This window comes from Cygnus atratus, chromosome Z (assembly GCF_013377495.2).
Source record: "Cygnus atratus isolate AKBS03 ecotype Queensland, Australia chromosome Z, CAtr_DNAZoo_HiC_assembly, whole genome shotgun sequence".
In the NCBI taxonomy this organism is placed as follows: Eukaryota; Metazoa; Chordata; class Aves; order Anseriformes; family Anatidae; genus Cygnus; species Cygnus atratus.
This window is the reverse complement of record NC_066396.1, coordinates 40,076,680-40,097,306: the sequence shown is the minus strand read 5'-3', so window position 1 is coordinate 40,097,306 and position 20,627 is coordinate 40,076,680. Positions and strand designations below refer to the sequence as shown.

At 39.3% G+C, this 20,627-nt stretch overlaps 1 protein-coding gene across 4 annotated transcripts in view; it reads right to left on the bottom strand.

Moving 5' to 3' along the window:
- Positions 1 to 3,988: 3,988 nt before the first annotated feature.
- APBA1 (amyloid beta precursor protein binding family A member 1) overlaps positions 3,989 to 20,627 on the bottom strand; it is a 90,050-nt gene continuing 73,411 nt past the window's right edge. For 2 of the 4 annotated variants that reach the window (XM_050716129.1, XM_050716130.1), the window contains exons 6-13: positions 18,995 to 19,027; positions 17,791 to 17,877; positions 17,029 to 17,214; positions 13,156 to 13,335; positions 12,120 to 12,332; positions 8,731 to 8,850; positions 7,966 to 8,106; positions 3,995 to 7,597 (exon numbers count right to left, since the gene is read on the bottom strand). In XM_050716129.1, the coding sequence (XP_050572086.1) occupies positions 7,526 to 7,597; positions 7,966 to 8,106; positions 8,731 to 8,850; positions 12,120 to 12,332; positions 13,156 to 13,335; positions 17,029 to 17,214; positions 17,791 to 17,877; positions 18,995 to 19,027 (1,032 nt within the window). In that variant the 3' untranslated portion in view covers positions 3,995 to 7,525. Of the gene's footprint in view, positions 7,598 to 7,965; positions 8,107 to 8,730; positions 8,851 to 12,119; positions 12,333 to 13,155; positions 13,336 to 17,028; positions 17,215 to 17,790; positions 17,878 to 18,994; positions 19,028 to 20,627 lie in introns of all 4 variants that reach the window. The other 2 variants (XM_035558561.2, XM_050716131.1) reach the window with 2 other exon arrangements.

Below are 20,627 nucleotides of genomic sequence, written 5' to 3'. Positions count from 1 at the left end.
TTCAACTTTCTGGGAAAGCAGGGCTTGGGAGTATTGAAAAATAAATTACAATATGTAGAAAGAGAAGTCAGGTATTTAAGGCATATAATGTCTGAGGGAAAACAGAGAATAAATCCAGAGAGGATTCAGGGAATTGTTGAAAACTAAGAAAAAAAACTAAAAAGTTTTAAGAGAAAGATTTTTTTAAGGAATCAGGAGCCACGAAGTCTGAGGGAAAATGGATACCCCCTGATGGGAGAGAAACGCTGAATAAAGCACCAATGAGGCAAATATTAACTGTTTTACATCAAGACAGTCATTGGGAGGTGCAAGCAATGTGCGATGTTGTGCTAAGTATGTCTGTGTAGGAATATATACTTTAGTGAAGCAAATATGCAGAGGATGTACCATATGTCAAAAGGCAAATAAAAAGGTCATCCGTAACTCACCTAGAGGGGGACGGGAGCCAGGGATTCGACCTTTCCAAAGTATACAGGTAGACTTTACTGAGTTACCTAAAGCAGGGAGACTTAAGTACTTGTTTGTCCTAATTGACCACGTGACTGGATGGGTGTAAGCTTTCCCCTCAGTATCTGCCACTGCAAACACGGTGGCTAAGGTATCACCGGAGCAAATAGTCCCTAGATATGGGGTAGCTGAAAACATTGATTCAGATCAAGGAAGTCATTTCACTTCACAAGTACTGCAAGGGTTAATGCAGGCCTTAGAGATTGAGTGGGATTTTTACACCCCCTGGCACCCCTCCTCTTCTGGGAAGGTAAAGCGAATGAACCAGACATTAAAGAAGCAATTAACTAAATTAGTGTTAGAAACCCAACTTCCTTGGGTAAAATGCTTACCTTTAGCACTCCTACAGGTTCAAACAGCACCAAGAAACGATATAGGAATTTCACCGTATGAGATGCTGTTCGGATTACCCGATCTGGGCAGAAGGGATGAGATACCACAATTCGAAACGAGAGTTTTCTTAAGAACTGTATTCTGGGGTTGTCCTCTTCGTCATCTCTCAGGACCCGTGGGAAATTGGGTCCTGATTCAGACCTGGAAAAGATCAACTCTGGCCTGAATGGGAAGGACACTTCCAAGTACTACTAACCACTGAAACAGCCATAGGAACTGCGGAAAAAGGTTGGACTCACTTTACTCGAGTGAAGGCATCCGTCGACCCTAGTACCTGGGAAGCTGTTCCTACAGAAGACTTGTTGGAAGCTGAAATCGAAGAGAAAAAAAATCTCATACTGGACTCTGAGCTGGATAAAAGCTTACAATTGTGAACTAACCTTTTATTTTCACAGGTAGCTAATGAGTGTGACTTGTGATTGAGAGAAAGGACAGACCTATAGTGAATTGAAGTGCTCCCAAGGGGGTTTGTTATAGTAGTAGTGTACATCTTATTCTTTGTATTGATAATTATTTGGAAATCTATGGTTTAAAATTAATGACAGGGAAAAATCAATCATTAATTTTGTTTTTAGTGATTGTAGGCCTCAGAGAAAGCCTTGGTCAATTGGCAACTTGGAAAAGGCATGACCAGATAATAGTAAGACGGGATACCCTGTCAAAATATGGGTGAATGTGACAGAGAGTTATGAACCACAATCCATCACGTTTGATGCTTGTGAAGTGTTAACTTGTGGAGATTTAAATGCTCAACGACAATTGAGCAAAGAGCACAAATATCTCTGTCCTGAACCTAAGACTAGCAGTATGTTTGAAGGACCCCCTTGCCCAGCATGGACTGATGTATGGTGGACGACCAATCATAAAGGGTGGTCACATACGCCCACCTCCAGTGTTTACTTCATGAGGTTAAAGAAACACATTAACATATTTAAAGGAACTGTTCAGCCCAATTGTCAGCATCTACAATGTAATCCAATAACTATAACAATTAGTCAGGCTGATTACCTCACAAACCATACTTATGGTCTCGGAGCAGATGTAACTGGGCGAGACCCAACAGCCAGATTGAGAATAGTTGTAAGGGAACGATATTCTCTTGCCATCAGAGAAAGAGAGAAACTCAAGGAGAAAACAGGAGAGAAAACAGGAGAACCTCTTCGAAATGCGGCAGTTGTCACAGTTAAAGAAATAAAAGATCTTAGGCAAACATTTGAGATTGAAACAGAGTATGGGGATGTGAATGCCTGGATAGAATGGGTCAAATACACTGTCCAGAGTCTCAACCATAGCAATTGCTATGCTTGTGCCTCGGGATGACTGATTGCCCAGATAGTGCTCTGCCCATTGAGGTGGACCAAGGATTCCCGGGGGATGCGATGTATGATTGCATTGTACCAAGAAAAGACTGCCTGGGGAAATGAGGCCTGTAAGTCTCTCTCTTTGCTGTTCCCTTCCTTGCGTGATAGCAATATCAGGGTTCCCCCTGCATTCTCTACAGCTATAGGTAACCATACAGCTTGCCTCTCACGGCAAGGTGTGAGTGCTACCCGTCATCTGGGAGAATTTGCCTTGTGCATGAGGACCTTGAATGCTACCAAGGACTTGATGGGAAACTGCTCAAGACTTGAGATCCCCAGGGCAGATCTCTGGTGGTACTGTGGAAGGAAGATCTTACGATCTTAAGATCTTAGATCACCCTACCATCTAACTGGGGAGGCACTTGTGCACTTGTTCAATTAGCTATACCCTTCACCCTGGCATTTGAAAGAGAAACATCACAAATACCCAGAAGAAGTAAAAGAGGCTTAGGAATATCATTTGATGATAGAGTATACATAGATTCTATAGGGGTGCCTAGAGGAGTTCCTGATGAACATAAAGCCAGGAATCAAATTGCTGCAGGGTTTGCGTCACTGTTCTGGTGGGTAACAATTAATAAAAATGTGGATTGGATTAATTATATCTATTATAATCAGCAGAGATTCATAAACTATACAAGAGATGCGATAAGAGGAATCGCTGAACAACTAGATGCCACCAGCAAAACGGCTTGGGAAAACAGAATAGCATTAGATATGATTCTTGCGGAGAAAGGTGGTGTGTGTGTGATGCTGGGCAACCGTTGTTGTACTTTTATCCCTCACAATACTGCCCCGGATTGCACAGTAACTAGAGCATTGCAAGGGCTTACTACCCTTGCCAATGAATTGGCAGAAAACTCAGGAGCAGACACTTCCATCACAGGATGGTTGGAATCTTGGTTTGGTAAATGGAAAGGGAGGGTAGTGTCCATATTTACATCCTTAATTGTAGTAGCAGGAGTTTTGACAGCCATTGGTTGTTGCATTATCCCCTGTTTAAGGGGACTTGTCCAGCGGTTAATTGAAACTGCACTTTTGAAACAAATGACCATGGATCCACCACCCTACTCAGATAAGATGATGATATTAGAGGAAAGGGAAAGCAAAGAAAGTGAAGAAGAGGAAGACATCTACCAAATTACACCTTAGAGAAAAATTTTGCAAAAATCAACAAATTATAAAAAGAGAAAAGGGGGGAATTGTGGGAATAGAAATGTTGTTTTTGCAGTGTTACATTGTTTAGAAGGAAGGAATGTGGTATTGAGATATGCTTACAGTGATAAGAAAGCTCAGCAGGTGACCTCGTAAATGCAGACAACCAGACTCCTTAGAGCAACCAGGTAAAAATCACTATGTTAAGTCAAGCCAGATAAGGGGAGAAAACATTACCACCTCAAAAACAGGCCGGCAACTGAAGGCCAGGCATTGTCTGTGAAGCATCAGATGGATTGTGAACCTGGATTACCCACTCCAGTGGGGAAACAGGGGAGGGTCCTGTCATCAAAAAGTATATAAACTGTGTTTTGGAACTAGTAGGCGCGCTCTCCTGCTTGTGGGGCGCCCGCCATTGCAATCGCGAATAAATTACTACTTCACTGAGATCCTCGCCTGAGCCTAAGTTATTGGCTACGGAGTGTTTCTCACACAGTTACCTTCCAAGCATTCATGCATTCAGTACTGGCAAGCCACCTCCTAAATCAGTATGAGCAAACTCTCAGGCTTGTCTGAGGTATTTTTGTTTTGTATTTTATTGTTGTAAATCTTACAGACATTAGCGCTCTGTTAAATAAAGGAATGTAGCACAGTAAATACATCACAACAAAACAGCTGGCCAGAACTCCTTCCCCCATCCCCCCACCCCCCAAATTAAAAGCCCATTCCTCCTCCGCGCCCCCCACCCCCCAAATCAGACCACAGCAGCTTCATTACAGAGGTCAGAGACCTGTGGCAAAAAACATCAGAGGAATTACATTCAGTAGATGTGCAGTATCAACATTCCAGGCTCACATGTATTTATATATATATATTTATATTTTTATATAGAGATCATTAAATGTTTACAAAGAACAATATTGTTACAAATACAATACTATACTTCTCCCAACGCTTTACAATAATTTCTATTCACCCTCTTTACAGAACAATAATATAACTTCATAGTCTAGGTACTGCGCTAAATATGTACAAGAGATCTCAACCACATTGCTGTCTTCAGAAATTTATTTTATTTAAAAAAAGAAAAACAATGAAAGCAAGCAAACCTGGAAACCCCAACTGAACCTCAAATTTGAACAACTCAAAATAAATGTGTGAAACTTTCCAGTAAAAAAAAAAAAAGAATGGATGTTTCATCCTTAATGTAAACACTGAAGGATCAGACTGCACAAAGCAGTGAGAAAGAAAAAAAATCAGATCCATCACTGAAGAAGGAATGTAAACCAGCTGTTTGTTCCACCATATTTGCTAAAATTTCACACATCATCTAACAAACTGCTGCAACAGTCTAGAGAACTGTCAGCTCTCCTTTCTCAGCACATTTTTTGGAAGTCTTTCACTCTACGAATTAAAAAGGGATTGCTTAGAAGACAGTTACCAGCAGCGTGTGCCACACCATGGGCCTCCCAGCTCAAAAGCCTTACACACACATCCTAACTGGAACAACAGATTCTTTACTAGACCCTGATCCTGCTAACATTCACTTGCTTAATGTTAAGTGGCTATTTACCATGAAAGCATTCGAGTGCCAGAAACTTGGCAGAATCTTGGCTGGAAGATTTAAAAAAAAAAAGCCGCAGTTGTTTCATCCCTCAATACCCTTGCATGTTCAGGTCCTCCTCATTTCCCAGTGAAGCCAGTTAAAGACCCTACCACATAAGTTTTACAGAGCCACAGAAACAAGTGAAGCTGAGAGTGTAAACATAGCAGGAACCAGGAGCATGGTAACTGTGTCTACAAGAGTTCACTGAGTTTCCTCAGGCAACTTATGGAAAGGCTGCACTGTATATAATCTAAATTGTACATGGTTATATATCTTATTTACATATATTACTATATATATGGAAAGTTTTGGAAAAAAAAGTTCAAATGATCATCATAAACTAGATGTCTACAGTTAAACAATATACTCACAAGTCATTCACTATCTACTTGCATCAGTCTGGTAGCAGAGGTAAGTCACTAACTGGAATACCAACACCACACTCCCGTGCAGTCTGCTATTCCAGAGACTGGGATTAAATGATATAACAACAAGAACTGCAGTAAAATCAAGTCATCGTACATTAACCTCAACACTAAAACATATTCACTTACTACAATAGTTTATGCACCACTTCATTACCTCCCTTAAATATTTACTACCCACTGAAACACAAAGTATACCCGTTCCCTCTGATCAGACCACAGACGCCCATTATTCCTGAAAGCCAAAAGCAGACCTCTGGTAAGAGTACTCGATGGCTCTCAGCAGCGTGTGCACCAGGTGTGCCCATGCACACACGTGAGCACGCACAGACACATCCACTTCCCTGAATCCCTGGGGTCACTTCTAGGTGTCATTACTGGACTGCAAACAATGCCTATTTTGCACAGTCCGCCATGCAGCAATAGCAAAACAAGTGACTGTGACCATGAACACATTCTCAAAACAGAAGGGACACGTCCGTGTGTGTGTGTGACCTGTTCTTGTCTTCATCTCACTGGGTCTTCCTATCGCACTAAGACAGAGCAGAAACTGTTTCCTTGAAAGAAAATCAGTGTTACCAGCCTGGACTAAATGCATGGTTCAATTTCAATGTAAACACCAGTATACAGTCCTGCCAAAAATAACTACAAAGAATGGAGAATTTCCCTCACTATAAAGAAAAGCAATTTTTTTTTAATTAAAAACAAACAGGAAAAAAAAAAGAAAAACAATAAAAAAAACCAACCACCAACCCATTTTTCCCCTTCCCCTTTTGTCCCTAGCATGCAAATTACAGGCCAATCAAATCCTATATTTCCTACATCTTTTTCATACAAGTGCATATAGTACACACATATATCTGTTAAGTGCCATACAAATGGAAAAAAAAAATATAACAACTTAACTTATATAACAAAATAAATACATTTATTCCCACCTTATCCCTCCCATTGTTATCTATGTCATGAACTAAAGAGGATAAAATTAGACAGGTCTTTGGACAAAAATATATGTTAGAACTGGCTCAGAGAACAAAATTACTTAGAATAGTATGCAGATCTCTTATATTCAAACTTCATAAATAGCAAGCACAATTTTAAAAACATCTATATACACTGGCACACACTGCTGTGTGCATCAAATGCAGAATTAAGAGCCTAGAAAACGTGTAGCTATTCAGCAAATCCCCATATTGTTTCTCTTGTTCTCCCCTCCTTCTCTCCCCTTTCCTTTAACTTCTAAAATAGGCAAGGGACTATAGAAGACATGTTGCATTTAGAAATGAAGTAGAGCAAAACAGTTCAAAAACTGGGGGTAGAGAGGGAGAGGCAGTTGTAAAATATGCCTCCCCGATTACTTGGTGTAATTAATGCAATTGTAATGTGTTTCAGCAACTCGCAGAGTACCTTTTAGGGTCCTAAGATCATGAAAAACTGGTAACAGAAGGTAATTAAAAGGTATTTGGACAGTCCATTTTACCACTGCAGCATTTACTCATTCTTCATAAGCAGGTATTCCTCCTGAGGGCAAAAATATCTTTTTGGTGTTCTACCTTTCCTACAGACATAAACCTTTAAAACAGAGCTCAGTGCCTGTGGGAAAATAGGGGAAGAAAAGAAAAGCCACGTGCAGGATGTCCAAGAGAACACTTTGCACCCTACACTTCTGCTTGTTTGGTAAAAGACATCTTTCATTTAGCAACATTTAATTTATTCAGTTTACCAAATAACAGTCACAAAAATAAAACTGGTTATTAGAATGAATCAGAGTCGATCCTTTTTGTGAATACTGCTGTGAACAATGCTGCTGCTATTTTCCTGTTTTGCGTGTGGAACTGCATTTAGTTTCACTTGTAAAGAGATGCAACCAAAATAGTCCCGTATATTTTGCCCCTTCCCAAAATACAGGAGAATGTTACGGAGAAGGGGAGAAAGGGAGGGAAAAGAGATATAAAGTCTCTTTTTTTGTGAGACAAAGAAAGAAATGTCTCTGCGGACACAGAAATGCAGCACTAGAGAGACAAGCACTAATGAGGAAAAACATCCTCCATGCACATTGTGACAGTGAGGTGTCGGCTTTAGATGTAAACTGGTTGCTCTTGTGCAGTCAACAGTCTGTACATGGCAGCTGGCATAGTCTTCATATGAATCTAGAGAAAATAAAAGAAATTAATCAATATTCCTAACATGTACCATACTTTGGGAAGGAACTAGCTAAAAGGATACAGGACAGAAACAAAAAGCAAAGCCTGAGAGTTTTCATACTCTTATTACAGTATTGCAGGCGGTGATTTTAATGGAACAGTGTGATTAGCATCAACCAACATCTAAAGTTGTGGACACAAATATTTTCTGCCTAGGGTTCATCTAAAACATTTGAGAACTATCAGTAAATAATAAAAAAAGAAATGGTGGATTGTCTTTACCCTGGCTTCCATTGTTTAGATTTGAGTAGCAACAGGCCAAAAGAAGTAACAATGATGAAATATGTTATGCTGCCTAGAGGCACTGCTCTTACCTCACCAACAGCATTTGACAGAATGTGCACAATTTTCTCATGGGGTGTCGCCACAACACTCTGCCCATTGATTTCAATGATCCGATGGCCAACACGCACACCTCCTCGCTCTGCTATACCACCTCTCATAAGGCTACAGATCTGGAAGAGAAAGGACAAATTTAGCAGGGTCTACATATGGAAGAGAGGATTTAGATTACCCATTTTTGCCTTTAATTTGTAACTCAGTATAGACTTGCAACAAATTCTAAAATGTAATCCAACACAGATTTAAAGTAAAATTTGTTACTGGCAAATAATTGCAGTGTATTCTCTTCCAAGAACAAAACTGTCAGAAAAGGCTATTTGTGTTTTATGTCAGATACGCTACGGTTTGGCAGTTTAAAAGTGTATGAAGGACCACAGTTTAATAATGTTCAGGATGTAAATGCTTTACAACAGAAGAGGATAAAGAATTGTCTTTTTCTTTTGAGAACATACAATAGCTTGCTTAGACAGGAATGAAGCAGATGAGAACAGTTTCAGGTACACAGTTTTGTTTCTCTAACCTGAAAGAGCTTGTCTGTTCCCCTGACTAACTCTGAAGTTGTGGACTAAGTAGAGTCAAAGACAAAAATAACGTTTACATCTAAGACTTCGCACGTGTGCAAAGTGTTGCTTGCTGTGAAGAAGAAAATGGCAGCTTCCCTCTTCCCACACTGTCACAAATAGATGTGAAGTTTCATGTATATTAAAGCTTCACCAGGGAGTCTGGAAGCTACTTACAATCCCATTTTGCACACTGAAGCCCAACTGGTATCTGAGGTCCGGTCTCCTGATCAAGACTGTTGTTACTGGAGGACACCTAACGATGTTCAGTTTAACCCGGGCCTGGTTTTTCAAACCCTGCAAAAAGAAATCACCATGAAATATGCTGGCAGAGATAGGGTGAAACATTTAACACAAACACTGGGTAAAAAAGTAAGTGTTAAAACATTGACATGGGAACAGTCCTGAATAAACGGTTCTTTGTATGCTCTAAAACAGAACCAAATCACTGAACACCAGACATATGTACGTGAATATTCAGTCAAATCAGCAATGCAGCATCAAATGTTTCTTGCCAAGAAGCTGGCACTGTTGTTTTAAGAAATATAGCTTCCTGTTGGCAATTTCTTCATTTCATAACACAAGTAACATACAAAAAGAATATGAAACCGGTTTATGCAGCCCACCAAAAAAGCTGACTGTGGTTGGGAAATGAAATTTTAAATAGGTAGCTAAGATAGTAACAAATAAGTGGCTTCTCTAATGGGATACATTGCTTTCTGCCACACAAATGGAGGGTTCTACTCATACCAAGATCATAGAATTCCCATTCCTTCTTCTCTCTAGATATATCACCTAGACATATCATCATGAATGTCTTGTTACCAGAAGAAAACTGAAGAAATATATATATATATAAATAAAGAAATAATATACATATATTATTGTGAGGGTAGTGAAACACTAAAACTGGTTGCCCAGAGAGGTTTGTAGTGTCCATCCTTGGAGTTATTTAAAGCCCAGTGGGCACAGCCCTAAGCAACCTTCTCTAGCTGACGCTGCTTTGAACCAAAGTGCTTGCTAGTCTTGGAGTCTCTGTCATTGTATGGCTCCATGAAAAATCAAATGTTAAAATGCAGATAACTGCAATCTGACCCCTTGTACGATTTCAAGTGTTCAGATCTCTTACTTGTAGACTGTTAAGATCCTTTTTCTGTCCAACACAGAGGTGGACACAGATTTTTCTACTCTTAAATGCTTAATTCACACAAAGGATTAGCCTCCAATAAATAAATAAATCCACATCAAGAAAGAAATGCTTTGTAAAGAATACAGCATCTTCCACCTTATTTTATACAATACATATCAATTCCAAAACCTATTTCTGAATTCTTTTTACGTGTACAATTGAAATCTGTGTCCCACTGAAACTAACGGATGTCTGACATTGACTTTGAAAGGTTAATTTTCACCACAACTAAGGTAACACAATGAAGTTTTTACATCCCTTTTACTGCTAACGATTCTGCTGACTCTGGACTCAGCAGTGACTTGAATAACTGAAATGGCATCCAGCCAGTGTTAACTGCCTCAGAATCTTTTTTCTTGTCAATGCCTTGAACTGTCTGGATGCAGCCATCACATGGGCAACAGCTGGCCACACTTCCACACAATCCTGGGCTCAGCTTGGCTCGTTATTCAAGGTTGCTCCAAGAGAAAGTGCATGTGAACATGAAGTGGCAAAGCACACGACTATGGGAAGTGCCTCAACTCCACTCTCAGCAGAAAGAAGGTCCAAACTCAACCTCTTCTGTGACTGTATTTACCTCAATGGAGTTAGCTGCAGTGCTCAAGGGCCATTCAACATCTTCCTACAGGTCTTCAAATCAACACACAGAGTAAAAGATAAGAGGAACTAAACCATACCAAGCTGTGGCTGTAATGTTTAGACAAAAGTCTGAGGGGATTCTGCCTTAATTTTCTAAATCCAGGATGGCAGGAGTCTTGCAGAGATGACTGTATCCATGAGGAATTTAGGTGTCTAACTAGGGTCATCTGAGTTCATTCAGGCTGCATGTCTTCAACAGAGTTGAAATCAATGCTCTCTTACTCCCCCTGAAGCATGCACAAGTTATTTAAATCTATTCCTTCAAAAAGCACTAATGTGGCCCCCAACAAAAAATTTAGTAATTTTACAGGAAGTACAATGATTGCAATAACACCTAGCTCCTACCACTATGCAGAATGGTAGTATATGCTTATTAGAAAAAAAGCAACTGTATCATTTGAACAATTTAGTTGCTTATGTAGTCCTTGAGTTTGTTTCAGATAATAGCCATCATCAGAGGCTTCCAAAAAAAGAGACAAGTAGTGCAATACAATCAGGGAATAGCCACCACATGTGGGAAGTTTCTTTCTAGCTCTGTGGTTTTCAGTCAATTAGTAGCAGAACTTACATCTGTAATACTAAAATTACCTTATTTAAGTGCTTGCAAGATATCTTCTAAGCTATATAACACTCATCTTTTCATAGGAGCCCTTAGGACATGCTAAATAAACCTGAAATCTGAGATATTTCTGCCACATTTAAACTTGTGCTTAGATCATTCAGTGGTTCCTCTACTTGATATGAGAAGTGCCATATGAACGGGTCTACATGTACGGTTATGAAGACATGAAAATATGCAGACTTTGCTTTTGTCTAGAAAGACAAAATAAATGGCTACCAGTTCCTATGGCAACAGCCATAAGTACCAGTGAGGAAGAGGAATGTCTGAAGAAGCTGGAGAGAGCAAAGCTGACTGTTTCTGTTTTGAGAAAGTACAGCTAAGGCTCATCATAATGAAACTCTACCTAAAAAGGCTCTGAATCAGAGAAGCACAACTCATCACTGTTTTAGAGATAAAACTGATGTGAGATAGGAAACAAGTAAGGCTAACATGAAAAGTCTGAATTCATGGTGGGTTTAGTTCCACTGAAGTTGGCACAGAGATTTTTAATATGATTATTATTTTTTTCATACGTCACAAATGTAAGACTGCATTTGCCACATTTTTAGTATACTACACTTCTGGGCTATAATTTCCACTCCCTGAATCTAAAATGGCTGGCTCAGAGATCTGCGCACCTATTACTCACTAGAGCACAGAATTCATGTTTTTGGAAAACAGAATAGGAAGGAAGTCTTTAGAGCAAAAATCTGAGTTCAAGTATTACAAAACTGATTCAAGGACAAAAAAATAAAAATGTACTTTGTGAAATACAAAAGTACAAAATGCAAAGAAACATATTGCATGAAACAACCAGTCACCAGGAAGTTGTGTAGTAATGCAACTTTAACATCCATAACAGCCTTCAGATGTGCATCTGGTAGTATCTTCCTTTTCAACAAAATATTCTCGTGGTGTGAGGTTCTCCACAGAATCCTTGGCTATACAAGTAAATACATAGCTCACTTTCTGGGAGTCAGAAAACTTGGTGGAGCATAATTTGCAACATACTCTGAACATCACTAAATGGATAGTGCTATACAAACATTTGATAAGAATTATTACTTAATAGTTCTGTACTTATAATACTCTCCTATCACGTAACCCTTTGAAAACATCCAGAAACATTCTCCGTACCTTTATAATGCTCTGACATGTTGAGAGTGGTAAGCCAACCAGACTGGTCCCATTGATCGACATGATCTGATCCCCTATATTCAGCTTCCCAGACTTCTCTGCTGGTCCTCCATGCATCATATTGGCTATGATAACTGTAGGCAAAATGGATCCCCAACCAGACTCCACAATCACTACACCTAGGATTTCTCCTTTTTGCTTTTCGATGTAAACCTGTATCATAAGAAAAAGTGTTTCAAACAAAAGCTTTTTCTCAACTACGGAACTGACCCCTCTCCCCCTGCAATCCTTCATCCCCCCAACCACAAAAACACATGTTTCATGAACCAACAAACACATACCCCCTCATTATTTGCAACCTGACTTCCTAGTGTAAAACTAATAGGGTACTACATTTCAGTTGTATTCAAACATGAGATAATCAACACTAAATATACAGGTTTTGCTTAGGGCTGAACATGCCCTCACACAACTTGTTTCTGCTTATGAGCAGAGGGAACAGGAAGGGAAGAAATCGTTGTATGACGGGGGTTCAGTGGACATAGCTAAATAGGAGGAGTTTGTAAGCGATTATGACAGCACATTGGAAGACCACTAGCTGTACGTGGCAGTGGTGCACGTTATTAAAAGAACCAAGCAGCAAATCCTTTCAGCAACTACAATCCTTTAAAATCTGGAATCAGCCACTTTCACTGACACTAGTTCTTCCATAGATGTTATGTTAGTTACTGTAATCTGTAAATCGTATTAATTGTTAATCCTTTTTACATTCATTTCATTAAAATACAATCTGAAACATTTGAAAATTGTTTAATAAAACAAACACATGCAAAATCATTTCACTGCTGATAGACTTCGGGTTCACTATTTGCCTTTGATACAGAACTGATGACAGGTTGACTTACTGGGGGAGATATTCTAAACTCACTCAGGTCATTTATAGGAAGCATTAATGGTTTTCTGATTTCTGCCAGCATGGGCCTGCAGCTGGTACAGAGAATCTTAATGCTGTTATGGAGAAAAATGTGAGACCTACATCTTTGCAGTTTTCAGATTTGGAGAAGTGAATGAGGTCATCATTGTACATGTCCTGGGTATTGAGCAAGTCACTATATTCCTTCTGGCTAAGGTCTTCCGGATTGATCCCATTTGCCCTCAGAAACTCCTGATAGGCCACACTGAATGCTTGACCTATGGACTGTGCAATCAGTTGTGCCTGCAGCAGTTCCAGAGAAGAGAAAAGAAAAAAAGTCAAACATTCTGATGGTCTTGTGCACTGCCACTTTCTCTGTTACAATCACACTGTAAAATGGTTTATCCCTACAAGTCAAGTTACAGTTTAAAAATATTTCTGCATTAGAAATTAATTTAAAAGGCTCAAAAATGTCAACATGTTCATATGAGAAGCATAAATAAAGCTATCCTTTCACAGGTAAGAATTGGTAGCATAAATGTAAGGGTATACTTGCTGCAGTGACTGAAGCAGAGATGGCAAAAGACAACTCTACCTCTCACCTACAACTCTTCTCATACATGCAGCTCCCAGGTGGCTCTCCCTTCTAGTAGAGGGAATGCCATTCTCTGACAAGCCAGCAGAGAAAATGAAAATGGCTGCTAGAAAACACAACCATACTGAAAAGGATATTTCCTCCCCATTTTCTCCCCCTCTTTTAAAATCATCACGTCTGTATTGGCAGCTCCTACCTCATCCCAGATGAAGGAGGACTGACTCACTGAAGTAACCAGCACGTGAAGTTATGAGAAATGGTCGTGTGCAGCTCCTTCTCCACCCTGATACCTCCTTCAACCTCTCCCCCCTACATTTCTTGTTTCCCTCCATCTCCCTCCACTTTCCTACCCCTTCCCTTCTCAGCCTGTCCTACGTATGCACTCTCTTGCACATGCAACTTCCCATAGCCTCTGCACCTCAAGCCACCAAATGCACCAGTCACCAAACTGCACTGATCCACCACGAGCTGTTCAACAGCTGCAGCTGTGGGAGAGAAATAAGGCACAACGGCAAACACAGGTAAAGCACTGTGTCATGCAAGGTGTGGGTGGAGCTGGAAACAGCAGACAACAGGGATGTCTCCCTTTGTGGCGGTGATCAAGGTGAGGTTAGAATGACACAGGTACGGGACAGGAGAGGAAAGCAGCACAGCACGGTGCAGAGCACTGCTGTGCATAACTGGGGTGCTATGTGCAGGAAGCACTGTGCAGCACACAGGAGCTGGCTTTGATGTGTACTGAAACAGTCCCTTGGAGTGCAGTACTGGCTAGGGGGTTGGAAGGGAAGAGAAGGTCAGAGCTCCACAGCTAATAGTCTAGGCCTTCGGGGGGCTGGTGATGAACGAACACTGCTAAAGTATATTTTTATACAGCCTACCAGCTGTATTTTAAGGTCCAGTTTGGTCCTTAATAAGGGAAAGGTTCCCAACCCTGAAATAAGTTGTTGATTGCGTTTTAAAGCAACTCAAGATAGCACTAAACCTGCTGATGAGAACAGCATGATTGCTGGTGCTGAAAAGGCCACAGTCCAGACAAGCATTACTTTGCCAATGCTCAGATCAATCCAGCTTAATGGCAAGAACAAGACAACAAGATAACAGGAAAACTACATCTCCTCAGTTCCACAAACTAAGAGAGTAGACAACTGGACTTTATGTTCACACAGATATATCTTGTCTCCAAGAAAAGATCAACTCCCATTCGGACACCCAGCATTTGGAGACATCACTAAGCATTAGCTCTTTTGAAGATCTAGCCCTAGACAGAATTGAGAATCTGGTGCTAGGCTCCTTCGATAAGGATATTTCCAAGCAGGTACACATTTTGGCTAAAATCCACGAGGACTTAACAGTTTCTGTGACAGTTTCTGTGTAAATTCTTCTAAATACCCAGCTGTCCCAGAAGAAAAGATGACAATGAGACATGTATGAGATTTAAAATATAGGCAGGCTGTATTATTCCATTAGGTGTACAAGATCTTTCAAGATACCATCTCCTTCCTGCTAACAGGTACTATGGTTTTTCCACTCTCTTTCTTAGTCACTTGGATATTTGAAATAAATTTTGTACACTATTTGTGAACTAAACCTTGACTAAGGAAAGCTGAAATGATCTCTTGCAATTTCTCAGCTTGTTTTCGTGCCACTGAACAACGCTTTTACTGGAACTACAGACAGGTCCTTTCTAAGCCAGTAGCAGGCGGCATAGGGATGGACGATCACATCCAACACAAATATGCCCTGACCCAAACAAACCACAGAAAGTAATGCCAGTGATCAGAAGGAAGAAGCACAGATTCCAGCTAGTCAAGGTATTAAGAACAGCCTGGGAATCAGATCCAGGAGATCTAGATCAGAGTCAAACTACCGCGTGCTGAAGGAAAGCAAGCCACAGCCTCTAGCATCTGGCAGTTTGAGTTTTGCTTTTCCAACTGGTCAGTAAGAGAGCTACTACTGTACAAACTTGGAACTGGAAATACAGGAACAGCAGTCTTAAAACAGGCAACATATCAAATGATATTAAATGAAAAAAAATGGCTATTCTTTTCATTTTTTTTGCACCAGATTCTTGAAAGGCTCTGCAAAACTGGCTGACATGCTATTCTGGAAAAAAAATCTGCCATTTTTAATGTTCTTTACTAAAACTTTTGTAGAGGAGTACTTATATCAGTGCTTTTGCCTTTACTTGTTAACCTCAGCAGGGGGTGATAGTATGCACATGCATTTGCAGCCACATAATTTATCTGATCATGGGTTCAGACTACGTTCACCATTACATAAAATCAGCTGCTTATTCAAGTAAACCTTCCCATCTTGAAGACCTTGCTGATACACCATGGAGTAGAAGGCATATGAGGATATTAAAAGAACCTGATATTTTCACTTTACTTCTGTTAACTAGTTCAGCATATCTGACGTTGCACTGCAAAGACTCTTCAGACTAAGTGATGTGCAAGCCACAAGAACAGGAAGTAAGTCCTTATGTCATCCTCCCTAATTTGTGCAGGATGCCTTCCCTAACTGGCATCACCTCTGTAATGTGTACATAATTTACACATGGGAGTGATTCCCCTTCTTCCACCTCCTGCTACAGGAACCATTTGACTTGGCTAGTATTAATATGACAGTTGCCACAGACACAGGTATGTGGAGGGTTTAGAACTGGGAATTTTTGCCTTCCCAAATTATTAGAAACATTGTGTGATATCACTTCACCTAGGGCTAATCTGATTATGAGACTGACAACTATATATCTGGCCACTTCAATCTGACGTGTGTGCGTGTGTTTGATTTTACCTTTCATTTATACACCTTTAAAAAGTGTATAAAAACAGCATGTTTTGTACACTGATCGTGAAGACAGGCTATCAAGTTTGATAACAGGTAACTTAGTTGACCCACACCACAGACATTCACTCAGCTGTCTCTATTCAGGGTACTTCAGGATTACTGGAATTATCAATTTTCCTTGCTGGCTTTTAATACAATGTCACCAATTACTCTCCAACTCAGATCTCCTCAACAACAACAGAAATCACATTTCTGATATGTATCAATGATCCTTGATGTAGTATTTAGGATTACAATTTCCCTAGGAAAACAAGCTTCTGTGATAGACATTCACTCTCATATGCAGATTATGAGCTGGTATATGTAAACTGTGGCAGCTGGACCTTCTTCTCATTGCTACTGAAAGGTACTGTATGAGCTTAAAAATGGGATTTTTTTCTACAACAGTTTTCTGAGTAAAATGTCAGGTCTGAACATGCCAACAAAAAGCAAGATGAAATACCTTGTTGCGGTTAATGAACAAACAGGACCACTTGCCGTGGACTTCAAGACTACCAAAATGTGCTTACATTTCCACCCCTAGAAAATTATGAGACAGAGTAATTCCTTACATCTTCAGACTCAAAGACATGGCAAATCATTTTGTACTGTCTCTTTCCATCCTGGGAAGGGTGAGATGCTTCCACATTATCCTGGGAGTTAGACCGTGGCATTCTCCTACGAGCCATCAGAACAACTATATTCCCTATATCCGCAATGTAAGAAATGGTCCGCAGGGGATGATCCATCATGGTTTCCTGTGGAATAAAAAAAACAACAATATAAGCAGGTGTTTCTTCTTATTGTACTCCTGGTCTTATGAAAACACACAAATGGTAACATAAGACCTTAGTTAAGTCCACATAAAGAGTCATGCATGAAGGGAATTGCCAATAGAAAACACGAGTTACACTTTCCAGAAGTAAAGCAAAGAACAAGTTTTACAAATCATAGTTTTATTTTCTGTTGAAAAGTACAAAGACCTCAATATAAGATCCTGAATATGCTGAGCATGCATGGGACCAACACGCAAAGGAGTATAAACTTCAGATTATCACAACCAAACATTCTGGGCTGCTCTAGGCACAATCGATACTTGTCACATCACAGCTTGTAAGAAGTCAGCTGAATGCAGTTAGTTTACTGACAAATTCTAATCATTTTCTACAGATATGGCAAAGTAATTGACACAGCCCTTGAATGGATTTCAACCTAGGAAATCCTGGGGAGAAGCACAAGACCCAGCACTTTTTGAAGGATGAAATTTGGTGGGTAGATGAAACTATTTCAGTGGCCTACTACCACAATATTGACAAAGGCATCCTTGTCTATACCTGTGTGTCTGCATTCAGTACTTTAATTCTCTGTGTAGAAATGAAGAGGTCCACTTCAGTCATTGGTTGAGATTCACCTTCGGGAGCCTGCAAATAAATGGATTAGAGTCAAACACAAACATAAGGTAACATCCTTACTAACGATGTTAGCTCACAAACAGGGGTATACTACAAACACAGTCACCAGAACAGCAATGCAAGATAGAGTATTAGACTGCAGAAGCTAAACACAAAGATATGGAAACAATATACAGATATATGAAAGTGAACTGGATAGTATTTGAACAATTTCTAACCCTGTAAAAGCTTCCCTGATATATTTACTGATCCAGTAAAGTTATACATGACTGTGACATGAACTGTTTAAAGATTTTATGAAAATCAGAATGATTATCTCATTTTCACCACATTAGGAATCCCACTTTAACGAAGTTTTTCACACATGCCATAAAAAGGCCTAACAGTATCTCTTGCTTGAGTAGTTTCTATATGGGCTTACAGTGACTGCTCAACCCATGGAAAAACCTGTACCACAGGTAGGTACGGTTTAAGCAGTTCATAATACTGTTCTGGTAAAAAGGCCTTCACAGTCAGACATACCATTCAAGCACTAACCCACTTTAGAAGTCATATCTTTGTCAATAGAAAACCAATGCTTATAATTTTAAAAAAAAAAGTTAGAGGTGTTAAAGGGTGCTCACAACCTCCATGAACAAAACTTATCACTTAAATAAGTCACTCAGCATATTACTGTGTATATATACATAAACTTTTTTCTTTTTTGCATCCAGCAATTTGACACATTTGTGAATCAAACAGACCATCCTTACTGATAAAAGATAAAATAAAAACCAGACATTTTTAATCTGTCATTTTACAAAGTTAGAACCTTTGCCATGTCAGTCCTGTTTCTTTAGCATGGATTTGGGTACTGCTTGTAACCATTTGATAATTCCGATCTTTACTCTATTTGTAACATGAAATGGCTAATGATAAGCAACAAAAAATGGCCAACCAGGCAACTGATTTCTGAGAAATGTCAACTTGTATGGTGGCTCAGAAACAAATCTAAAGAAAACTTGCTGGATGCAGAAAATAACTCAAAATAAAGGCAAAAAAAAAAATCAAAAAACAAACAAACAAACAAACTGCCAGAAAACAAAAGAACAGGCATAACATCAAGCTGATGGAGTTTGTACTGCACCTTCTTCCTGCTTTTGGCTAATTTCTGGGCCATCTGCTTAGCATGGAATAAACAGAGACAGGAGAATAGTTAGAGAAGACTTTACAGAGACTCCAAGTCAAGAAGGAATCTGCATGCTAATGACAGGGCTCACAGACTACTAGCCGTTCTAAATTAGTCCCTGCTTAGATTAATTTCTTTCCTTTTCTTTCTTATTTTTTTTTCTTTTTTAAGTTTCATGTTTAGCATAACCAGTGTAAAAAAATGAAAAGAAACCACACCAGAAGAGACTGGAAAAATACAAAAGGATTTTTTTTTTCCATTTAAAATTCTACTCTCAAACAACAGGCTTTACTTCTTTGTTTGTTTTTAAGGAAGAAAAAAAAAAAAGAGCTTCCCCTCATTTGCAGCAGGTAAACCATGCATGACCCATGAGGTTACTTTCTTTGAAGCAACACCAGTGTAAAAAGCAAGAGAAGAATTTTAACTATTTTTATTCCAACTTTTTTTAGGAATTAAGGAATTTAAATTCAAGTTGCCTAATGCTGTCACACATGAACCATCTTTAAAAAAAAAAAAACACTAAAACTGCACTAGTTTTTCTTCGAAATACAAAGTGACAGAAGCTAATTGTCACCTCCATTTTCTCCTCCTTCTATGCAAATATGCCCACGCCAACGTTCACATTGCATTTCTGAACAACAGGTTTCCCTGCGACACCTGCATACCACCATATTTTTTCAAGAAAGGCAGTGGAGCACATACTTCATGTCCACAACCCCTCTGAAAACAGTCTCTTGTCACTGATTTAATTGCCACTAGTTTAATTGACTTACATCCAGAGAGATATCACCGCATTGCAACAAATTGATATTTTATGTGCTATTACTGTGATAACAATAACAACATAAATAAGCAACATCATTCTTACAGTCTTGCAATCATTATTCAAGCCAAAGTGAACTGAACTGATGGACCTGCTTGCTAAAGAAATTCAATACTCACCAGGCTGGCAGATATCTTTTTACTTCCAACAATTAGTGTTAGCTAATTAAATTGACAAGTGTTTTTGTGGAGGGAAGGAGGCTTACTATTTCAAGCTTCGTAGAATCACAAGAAGAAAAATATTTTATACTGATGCTCACAACTTAAAATCTGCCAGTTTTAATGTAAACAAATCTGAAAGCAGCGACTGAAGCTTTAGACCATGCTGCTTATTTACAAATATGAATATATTCTCACGCCAACTTTTAGGCACTTTTTTCAAACTGATTAATATTTGATAGCCTGGTGATAACAAACTATTGCAAAAGCAATTAGAATTGCTTCATGCTGCAGACTGTGCATTATATTAATATTAATTTTCACTGGTACTCAGAAATACTATAGTTACCTTGAATAACAGCTGCCTGGCATACAATGGGCATAGGGGAGACACGCATGAGATAAAGCATTTAAACTGTTCTCCAAAATATTTCATAGAACTAAGGTGATGACATGGAACAAACAATTTTAAGAAGTGGTTTGGCACTACACTGAAATGGCATGAAAGAAAATATGGTCCACAAAAAAAAAGGAAAGAAAGAAAGAAAGAAAAAAAGCACCAACGCCTCCCCAATTTAGGATAATTCTGTACAAGTGACTTTATTATTCC